Consider the following 11,428-nt stretch of genomic DNA (forward strand, 5'->3'; position numbering starts at 1 on the left):
AACAGGTCAACATTCACAAGACCGCAGGACCCGATGGATTACCAGGACGTGTACTCTGAGCATGCGCTGACCAACTGGCAAGTGTCTTCACTGACATTTTCAACCTCTCCCTGTCCAAGTCTGTAATACCACCATAGTCCCTGTGCCCAAGAACACTAAGCTAAACTGCCTACAGTACTACCGACACATAGCCATGAAGTGCTTTGGAAGGCTCACATCAACACCTTAACCAGAAACCCTAGACCCACTCCAATTTGCATACCACCCAAACAGATCCACAGATGATGCAATCTCTACTGCACTCCACACAGCCCTTTCCCACCTGGACAAAAGGAACACCTACATGAGAATGCTATTCATTAACTACAGCTCTGCGGTCAACACCATAGTGTTCTCAAAGTGCATCACTAAGCTAAGGACCCTGGGACTAAACACCTCCCTCTGCAACTGGAACCTGGACTTCCTGACGGGCCGCCCCCAGGTGGTGAGGGTAGGTAACAACACAACCGCCACGCTGATCCTCAACACTGGAGCCCCTCAGGGGTGCGTGCTCAGTCCCCTCCTGTACTTCCTGTTCACTCATAACTGCACGGCCAGGAACGACACCAACACCATCATCAAGTTTGCCGATGACACAACAGTGGTAGGCCTGATCACCAACAACGAGACAGCCTTTAGGGAGGAGGTCAGAAACCTGGCCGTGTGGTGCCAGGACAACCAGCTCTCCCTCAATGTGAACAAGACAAAGGAGATGATTGTGGACTACAGGAAAAGGAGGACCGAGCATGCCCCCATTCTAATCTACGGGGCTGTAGTGGAGCAGGTTGAGCGCATCAAGTTCCTTGGTGTCCACATCACCAACAAACTAACATGGTCCAAACACACTAAAACAGTCGTGAAGAGGGCACAACAAAGCCTATTCCCACTCAGGAGACTGAAAAGATTTGGCATGGGTCCTCAGATCCTCAAAAGTTTCTACAGTTGCACCATCGAGAGCATCCTGACTGGTTGCATCACTGCCTGGTATGGCAATTGCTCAGCCTCCGACCATAAGGCACTACAGGGGGTAGTGCGTCCGGCCCAGTACATCACTGGGGCCAAGCTTCCTGCCATCCAGGACCTCTATACCAGGCGGTGTCAGAGCAAGGCCCTAAAAATGGTCAAAGACTCCAGACACCCTAGTCATGGACTGTTCTCTATGCTACCACACAGCATGGGGTACCAGAGCACCAAGTCTAGGTCCAAAAGGCTTCTTAACAGCTTCTATACCCAAGCCATAAGACTCTATAACAGCTAATCAACGGGCTACCCAGACCCCTCTTTTACGCTGCTGCTACTCTCTATTATTATCTATGCATACTCACCTTAATAACTCTACCTCCATGTACATATTACCTCGACTAACCAGTGCCCCCACACATTGACTCTGTACCCCCTGCATATAGCCTCGCCATTGTTATTTTACTGCTGCTGTCTATTTGTTACTTTTAATTCTCCATTTTTTACTTAACACTTATTTTTCTTAAAACTGCATTGTTGGTTAAGGTTTTGTAAGTAAGCATTTTACTGTAAGGTCTACTACACCTGTATTCAGCACGTGACAAATAGCATTTGAAAAGATGGACATTGAGTCGTTCCATATGACTTCAATCACTTTCTGACTCTACCCCTTTTGATTTGAACGAACTTTCCATATATGTTTGCCCATGGTAGAAGTGGTCAGAAAGTTACTTTTTGGACCTAAACGCCAAAATATTCAGGAGAGAGGTGCTCAAGATTGACCCATGTTGCATACCTTACCCCTTCATGAGACATCGGTCTTCATCACTGGAGAATATAAACAGTTACGATTTCAAATGATTTATAACTTACAAACTGGGTCGTCAAATGAGAAAAAAAGTTTAACACAAAATGTTATTTTTTGTTTGTTTAAAGTCAATTATCTAAAAATATAAACTCAGATATTTTTCATGATCAAATATGTTGTAGAAAAAAAACATATTTTACTAAATCTGAGGTGTTTGTCTTGTGCCCACCATCGGTTGAGACACAGCATACTCTTGAATACAGGGTGGGTATCATGTTTTTGCTGAGAAATGTACTAACATGTGAATACAATTAAAACTGTCTACTATAAAATGGTACCACAAAGATGGTTGGGGGTCCACATATCACAGAATGTTGACTTAAAGCTGCAATATGTAACTTCCATGGAAATGTGAGTTATAGATTTGTCAGTCTCATTGAAAGCAAGTCTGAGAAGCAGTAGATCTATTCTATTTCCGCTAATTTTATGTTTCCCGTTTATTAAATGTAGTTTTTGCATCTTTTACTTTCGGTTTTGTACACCAGCTTCAAACAATTGAAAATACAATATTTTCAGTTATGGAAAAGATATTTCACAGCCGTTTAGATGGTACAATGATTCTCTTCACCAGAGGTATTGAACTCTTACCCTATGCGGTCTAGAGCCTGCTGGTTTTCTGTTCTACCTGATAATTAATTGCACACACCTGATGTCTCAGGTCTAAATCAGTCCTTGATTACAGGGAAACAGTGAAAAAAATGCAATGGAACTGGCTTCGAGGTCCAGAGAAAAATGTTTGAAGGCTCTACACTGTGCTTGCTTGTTTTGTCACATATACTGACTATTCGAACTTCAGCAACCAGGAAATGGAAGGATTTCTGCACATTGCGTTTTTAAGTGGGAAAACCCATTGTTATAAATTAAACTGTCAATCCTCCATAAGTTATTGAAATCCTAGCAATCTATACTGAACAAATGTATAAAAAGCAACATACAACAATTTCAAAGATTTTACTGAATTACAGTTCATATAAGGAAATCAGTCAATTGAAATAAATAAATTAGGTCCTAATCTATGGATTTCACATCTCCTTCGCATAGAGTTGATCTGGTTGTTGATTGTGGCCTGTGGAATGTTGCCCCAATCCTCTTCAATGGCTGTGCAAAAGTTGTTGGATATTGGCGGGAACTGGAACACGCTGTCATACATGTTGATCCAGAGCATCCCAAACATGCTCAATGGGTGACATGTTTGGAGTGTGCAGGCGATGGAAGAACTGGGACATTTTCAGCTTCCAGGAATTGTGTACAGATCCTTGCGACATGGGCCTGTGTATTATCATGCTGAAACATGAGCTGATGGCAGCGGATGAATGGCACGATGATGGGCCTCAGGATCTTGTCACGGTATCGCTGTGCATTCAAACTGCGACCGATAAAATACAATTGGTTTGTTGTCCATAGCTTATGCCTGCCAATACCATAACCCCACCATGGGGCACTCTGTTCACAACATTGACATCAACAAACCGCTTGCCCATACGACCCTATAAACGTGATCTGTGGTTGTGAGGCTGGTTGGACATACTGCCAAATTCTCTAAAACCCATGTTGGAGGCAGCTTATGGTAGAGAAATGAACATCCAACATCTGGCAAAAGCTTGGGTGGACATTCCTGCAGTCAGCATGCCAATTGCATGCTCCTTCAAAACTTAAGACATCTATGGCATTGTGCTGTGTGACAAAACTGCACATTTTGGAGTGGCCTTTTATTGTCCCCAGCACAAGGTGCACCTGTGTAATGATCGTTCTGTTTAATCAGCTTCTTGATATACCACACCTGTCAGGTGGATGGATTATCTTGGCAAATGAGAAATGCTCACTAACAGGGGTGTAAACAAATGTGTGCACAAAATTTGAGAGAAATAAGCTTTTTGTGCGTATGGAAACTTTCAGGGATCTTTTATATCAGCTCATGAAACCAACACTTTACATGTTGTGTTCATATTTTTGTACAGTTTAGGTAATACAATAGACATTCACATTCAATTGGACATTTGACAGTAGATGGACCAGTGGCCATGTTTCTGATAGTAATTGGGAATTAAATGTTCAATTGAATTTATATTTAAATGGTGTACCAGCTAAAACGCAGTTGTCTGAAGAGAGAGGTCCATTCTATGAATTATATTTATATAATTGAAATTACACCCACCCTGTATTCTAGAGCATGCTGTGTCTCAACCGATGACAGGCACAACACAAACCTTTTTTTAGATAATTGACATTAATAACGGTTAAAAAAAAATGAACAAACAATTTTTTCAAAAAATTCCCAAGATATGAGAATATTTTGATAACCCTGTTAATAAACTTTAAATAAAGAGCATCTCTATCTCCTGAATGTTTTGGCATTCAGGTCCAAAAAGTCACTTTCTGATAATTTCGACCTTGGGCCAACAGGTATGGAACGTTTTGATTAAATCAAAAGGGGTACAGTCAGAAAGTGATTGAAATCATATAGAACAACCTCATTATTAGAGGAATTATCCTACTGAAATTACCCTAAAGTAAAAAGGTGGTGATGCATCGTCATGATGATCCACTGCATTGGACAGAGGGTATGACCTTTAGTCTCTGAGACACTAATGCGGTCTTCATAACCAAGTGGGAAGGTGATATTTACCACATTACAACTCGGAAAACTCAACTTGAACGCCCCTCCAACTCGTAATTACTAGTGGGAAACTCATCTGTCATCCGAGCTTCTTCTCCCACATGCTGACGTCACCTTCTTCGGAAATGACCTCGATTGCAGCGTTTTTGGCAGTTAAATGTAAAACATTATTTGTTAAAAAGGAATCTACTAATATGGTTTTTGAACACCTTAATTTGTTTATAAGCATCACAGCTGTACTTTTAGTTTATGGTTGACGGGGCTAGTTGACAATTGGCGTTTATCAACGAGTTCAAAGCACTTGAATGCATCCAACTGGTATTTACGACGTCACAGCTGGTAATTACCACCGTCCAGCTTGGTTATGAACGCAGCAATCACATCCGCTCCTATCGACCTGGTCTGATTGGTCAAAATACCAGTTAGTGGAAAATATATCAGAATTTGGCTGCCTATCTCAATGTATCACATTCTCTACAATGAAGACAACCTGGCCTTGGTTTGAGAGACTAGCTATCTGAATGAGCCGTGCTGCTGTCCTTAACCTCTCTCACACACACGTTATAATATTTCCCTTGTTAAGGATACATTCACAATAACTTTCGTCACAAATTGTTTAACATGTTAATGCTGCATAATGTGGTGTTATACATTTTCACTATGCTGTCGGAATGTCTGAAGTATCCATACATCAGTAGACCTACTCACGTAAAGTGCATTGTGCGGAGATTTTACCCAAATTATGTTGAATAAGAGTTATCTGTTGGAAATGTGTGTTTTTTTGGCTACTGGGACCTCCTGACCATATATATATATATATATATATACAAAAAAAACGGCCCAAAATATTCGCATAAGAAATGCCTCTGTTCAAGATAAACTAAAAACATGCTGTTGATGCCATTAATGTAATTCACTCTCGAATTACAAGTTATGCAAGTGTCTACTCTAGCGATGGGTCGTTCGCGAAAGAACGGATCTTTGTGGTGAATCACAAAGAGCCGTTCATTTGGCTCCCTGATTTGCATACTGTTACTGTTTTTTGTGTTGTTTAAAAACGATTATCTGCAAATAAATCATTCTCTGAATATGGTGATTCCTCGCAGCAGAAACAATAAATAGTAGCGAGAGCACGTCATTCTGGTCCACGTTCATTTTTGCAGTGCATAGAAAATTCTTACTTCCCCTTTTCTTGCAGGCAATATAATACTTTGGCCAGGTAAAAAAGTATTTGAACATGCATATCACGATCTGACATAATCGTAGCCTACTTTGGGGGTTTTAAATGAGAGCTTTGCAGTTTTTCATGGTTCTAGGTCGATTTTCAAACATTTTGAATGAAGACCATCAAAACACAAGCAATTAGATTAGGAAATTACCAACCTTTCACTTGAGTCTCGTAATCCCCAATAATCTCCTTGTCCTTCTTGACTCTCGTATGAGATGACATGATTCTTTAGGAATAGATGACGGAAACCTATACACCTCGCCTCGCGACACCACAAAGTATCCTAGCCTACAAATCTCTTCGGCAAAAACCGTTAAATGCGTGAAGCAGGGAGGGCTGCATGCGTTTCAGAGATTTCCAGGGTCTCAAAATGCACTTGAGGTTGCACAGCGATCAAGGCGACGTTGAACTGGTTAAAAGTGCCAAACAGATCTGGACAACTCCCCTCTTTCCTCAACATAACGTTTTTGAATGTCCCAACAACAACACAATATGAAGAATCCGCAAATACTACATTTGGTAAATGATATATTTCAATATAAACACTGCCTTGCAGTGGGGTGCATGAGCAAGAATCGCATCGTGCAATTTTCCATACGCCTTTCCAGCCACCCTTTTTCTTGCGAGGTCTCTGTCTGCTGCAGCAAGAGTTGGATGCAAAAGTGATCTCAGACTCCTCCCACACACCCCTCCCCTCACACACACTCCCACACTTACACACATGCAAAAGATCATTACAGTACAGTGGTTATGCACGTGGTGACAAAGCAATTTAGGAGTGTTGCTGATATATGGTGACAGATTTGAAAATGATGAGATTGAAAGAGGCACATCATCGTTAGCACAGACACTGGTGACCTGGAAATTATGGCGTAAAATAACCGACATTTGCAGGCTGCTTTATAGACACCAATGCAGCCCTCTGAATACAACCCTCATAACAGAAGAGAGAGCTATACTGTTGTAGGCTAATTATAATATCAACATTGTTTAAATGTTGGATAATATTTGTATGTTTCATAATTCAACAGCCTTGGCAGTCATAACATGACAAACATTGTCAATGACACAGAATTAATGTTATTATTATTGCTATGACTAAACGGAAAGATTAAAGGTTTTTCTTGTCTCTCTGCTGGAAGGTATTATTCAGCAAGCCAAGCATGAGCCTTCATTGTGGCTGAATGACTCACATTTCTTCGTAGCCTTCATTCTAAAGGCAGAGTTTGGAGATTAGATTTACCAGTAAAGCAAGATTACTTTGCACTTTCCCAATTCTGTGTCATGAGGTGTTCTTTTTTTCGACCATTGCTGATTGTCAAAACCTCGTGCACAGGATCATATGTGGATATATGTGTACAGACATGTTTAACATATTTGTATTGTCTGAAGGTTTGTGTCTACTGATAATATGTGGAGTTTGCTAGAATTGCATTCCTGCATGGTATAATATCTTACTTCGGGTAAAGGTATTCACGGTAGGTGGTAGGTAGCCTAGCGGTTAGAGCTTCGGGCCAGTAACTGAAAGGTTGCTGGTTAGAGCTGCCAAGGCTCTGTCAATGTGCCCTTAAGTAAAGCTTAAGCAAGGCACTACACCCTAATAGCTCCTGTAAGTCGCTCTGGATAAGAGTGTCTGCTAAATGACAATATATATATATATATTTTTTTTTAAGTCTTATTTTTAACATCATCCAAAATAAACAGTAATGCACTGAAGGGTTTCACAGCAGAGGAAAGGATCGAAATCAGAATGCTACGTTGACAGTGGCACTGTATACTGTATGAACTCGTATGGTTCCAGAGTGGTATTTTTAGAAGAGAATTCTTTCAGACACTTGGAAACAGATATTAGCCCGTGGCAGCCATCAACAGGACTTTGAACTTAGGCAAGATGCAAGATGTATCACCATGCATTTGCAAATACCATTTTTGTGACTCTTGAAGGAGAATCTTCTCTCTTCCAAACCGGGGGAACCCCCAAACTCTTCTAACTCAACTCTGATCCCAAAGGCATTGCAGCGAAGGAGCCTGGGAAACGCTAGCATCATCGCTGTTCTTGAGGCCCAACAAGGCTCCATTGTCCATTTCCCATTCAGTTGCTGCATCCAAAAGGCACCCTATTCCGTATTGTGTGCACTACAGTACCTTTAACCAAGACCCATAGGACTCTGGTCAAACATAGTGCACTATTGGGATTAGGGTGCTATTTGGGACGCATTCTGAGTAATTCATTCATTCATGGGCCTCTTTGGGAGCAATGCTGGTCAACCTCTACTGTAATAAGTGTTTTAAGACCAGTGATGTAAAGTACTTAAGTAAAAATACTTTAATTTACTACTTAAGTTGTTTTTTGGGGGATATCTGTACTTTTCTTTACTATTTGTATTTTTAGCAACTTTTAGTTTTACTTCCCTACATTCCAAAAGAAAATAATGTACTTTTTACTCTATACATTTTCCCTGACACCAAAAAGTGGCTTCTTAACCAATTCAAACATCCCTGGTCATCCCTACTGCCTTTGATCTGGCAGACTCACTAACAATAAATGCTTTGTTTGTCAATTATGTCTCAGTGTGTGCCCCTGGCTATCCGTCAATAAAAAGTATGAAAACAATTGGGCCGTCTGGTTTGCTTAATATAAGAAAGTTGAAATGATTTATACTTTTACTTTTACTTTTGATACTTAAGTACATATTAGCAATTCCACTTACTTTTGATAATTAAGTATATTTAAAACAAAATACTTTTAGACTTTTACTCAAGTAGTATTTTACTGGTTTACTTCTACTTTCACTCGAGTCATTTTCTATTAAGGGATCTTTACTTTTACATTAGGTTTGACTCTCCACCAATGAGCTTTGAGAGGGAGGTGAGACATTTTTTGTAAATTCAAATTAGAATTATTATTATTTATTTTTTTACATGTAACCTTTATTTAACTAGGCAAGTCAGTTAAGAACAAATTCTTATTTACAATGACTGCCTACACCGGCCAAACCCGGACGATCATGGGCCAGTTGTGTGCCTCTCTATGGGACTCCCAATTACGCCCTGTTGTGATACAGCCTGGATTTAGGGAACAATGGAAAGGGAGAGGGGGGTACCTAGTCAGTTGTCCAACTGAATGTATTCAACTGAAATGTGTCTTCCACATGTAACCCAACAACCCCTCTGGATCAAAGAGGTGCGGGGGGCTGCCAACATCCACATCTTCAGTGGATTAACTGCCTTGCTCAGGAGCAGACAACAACAAGGACAGATTAAGCAAGAATTTGACAGCTAGTAATTTTTTCAATTACAGCCAGGCTCGGGTAATATGACAACCTTTGACCCCTGAGATGGGCCATTCGTGGAGGAGAGACACCCAGGCTTTTAATGACTGACCCTGAACTGACCCTTGGGACAGTAACACAGTGATAGATTAGATAAACGGAAACACTGCCAGATAATGAATGTAGATCACTTTAGGTTGAAAAACTATGACAAAGACACAAGACTGTAATTTGTCTCCTCTCCTTTCAGTATGGGGTGGAATCTGTCACGTTTACATTAACGTTACTATAGCACTGATTTGATGCTGATCTATCCACGGTATTATTGAGATTGAAGTCAATAACTTTTCAATCAAGATTTTGTAGTGATAACTTTATTACTTGGATTTCCTCGTAGGAAATATTAAGCTTAGGACACAATCAAAACCATTCTAAAACAGCAGATTGCCGAACATTTGCTGGGCGTATACGTTTTCCTAGGTGTATAGTAACCTCCTCTTGCTGTGCTACGTTCAGAGTTGAATACAGTGTGCACAATGCACATTATACCAAACACACTACATTGAACAGCAACGGTTCACTGCAGACACAGACTCATGTTCTGCTCTTATGAGTCCACCCCTTTCCATGACTGCACATAACCGCATTGAGTGACAGTAGTATTCTTCTTCACTGACAGTGTTATCTCGGGAATCTCCACAGGGTCTCTTAGCAAAGTGTAATACTATGTCTCAGTGGCAACCGGCCTCAAAGTCAACTCGGTTACATTTTAAATAGCTCTCCCTATTGTATTAGTGCTTCATTGACTCGACTGTTTGAAGATGTTCCAAAAATAAGTTCTAAAAATATAACATTTTATAATCCCAGTGTACTTTTTGCAATGTCAGCGTTTGCTGTGATTGCTCCAAAGAACAAAGGAATGGGGTGTTGTCTTGTGGGAATAGTAGACTCTATTATATCACCGTATTATCACATGTCTAAGTCCCTGCCTTGCTATAGGTTTAGGCTATCTATGAATCCCTTACTTCCCTCTACATACAGTAGTCTTTATCATACACATGTTTTTCATCAGCGTATGTAATTGATTTCCTGATATTGATTTGGTGAAATTATTGATGTGGATAAAAAGCAAGACATTTCCCAGTGCCCTACTGTATGTCAGTGCTGTACGTACTTACATAGCCAGCCATTATTAGTCAGCCCTCTGCTGAGGGGAGAATACACTCACAGAATATGCTTTATGTGGAAACTTCTGCATGACAAATGCACACAGCACACAGGCCAGTGGCAGAACATACCACAGTACATACCACAGTACACACCACAGTACACTCAGCCGAAAACAGAACCTCAGCCAAGGAGTCTAAAGAGGATATCTCCCACTCTATGTAAATAATGTTGCTTTTCACATATTCAAACTCATCTATATGTGTGTTTGAGTTGAGAAGACGTGTCCATGTTTATGCTGCTGAGTAGTTAGCAGGATTAGGCCTATATGTAAACAGATATCAATTTTCAAACTTGCAAGTGTATTAGGGAAGTGAAACTACAGATGTAGCATCTTAATTTGGTCACTATTTTGTTTCTTGGTATGTTCCTGCATTGCAGGAAATGCAAACGTATAGTGTATTGAAGGTTTAAAAAGGCTTCTAACGATTGTCATTTCCACTTTAAAATGTCAGGCTTGATTTGTCCTTAAGAAAAATGTATTAACTCCTACAAGAAAATGTCCATTAATTATTTCACATTTCATGTTGCTGCAGGATCATTTTTCTGCCGTAGCAGAACTGCCTCAAATTAAGATTCTACACCTGTAGGTACGTTTCTATGGTGAATAGCTGTGGTGGTAAAAATTTCAGGGGAAATTCATTATTGTATCATTTTAACAGTGCTTGTTCCATTTTTGTGTGGGATGTCAGTTTAATCAACATGCATGTGACAAAAATAAATGCCTGTGGTTGGTGTGGTGTTCAATGCCAGCTTAATCATCAACAAGGTGTAAGCGAAATAAACATCCATTTGTCAAACAGACAGGAAATAACTGACAGGAAATAACTCTGTTCTCAAGACAGTGGAAATCCTTGCTGCAAAGATTTACTGCTGAAAATGAGGGTGGGGGGGAAAAAAGGTAAACAGCCGAGTAGAAAGGGAGGCATGTCTTTACAAGAACTCTACAACAGTAAGAAGAGTCCATTTACTTAGGTTCTCTCATTCTAATGGAATGTTCTTACTCTGGTGACCGAGTGATACTATGTACTATATGTAGCCTATTCAACAGAATAAGTCAACAGAGGAGAGATGCTTCAGATTGGGTAGTTTCATTATCAGGAACAAGTGCAATGGAAAGACCAAAGACCTATAATTATAGGACTAACTGGGATTTCATAAAGATAATGATTGAGAAACACTCATAGAGGACTTTGAATTCCCATTGTTCACACACT

The 11,428-nt window shown here is 40.2% G+C and overlaps 1 protein-coding gene across 7 annotated transcripts in view; it reads right to left on the minus strand.

Annotated features, from left to right (window-relative positions):
• Positions 1 to 6,380, minus strand: part of LOC112214943 (SLIT-ROBO Rho GTPase-activating protein 3) — a 68,860-nt gene extending 62,480 nt beyond the window's left edge. For 2 of the 7 annotated variants that reach the window (XM_042299062.1, XM_042299052.1), the window contains exon 1: positions 5,868 to 6,371. In XM_042299062.1, the coding sequence (XP_042154996.1) occupies positions 5,868 to 5,934 (67 nt within the window). In that variant the 5' untranslated portion in view covers positions 5,935 to 6,371. Of the gene's footprint in view, positions 1 to 5,867 lie in introns of all 7 variants that reach the window. The other 5 variants (XM_042299063.1, XM_042299056.1, XR_006079056.1 and 2 more) reach the window with 4 other exon arrangements.
• Between the last annotated feature and the right edge of the window lie 5,048 nt (positions 6,381 to 11,428).

Source organism: Oncorhynchus tshawytscha, linkage group LG02, assembly GCF_018296145.1.
Source record: "Oncorhynchus tshawytscha isolate Ot180627B linkage group LG02, Otsh_v2.0, whole genome shotgun sequence".
Lineage (NCBI taxonomy): Eukaryota > Metazoa > Chordata > Actinopteri > Salmoniformes > Salmonidae > Oncorhynchus > Oncorhynchus tshawytscha.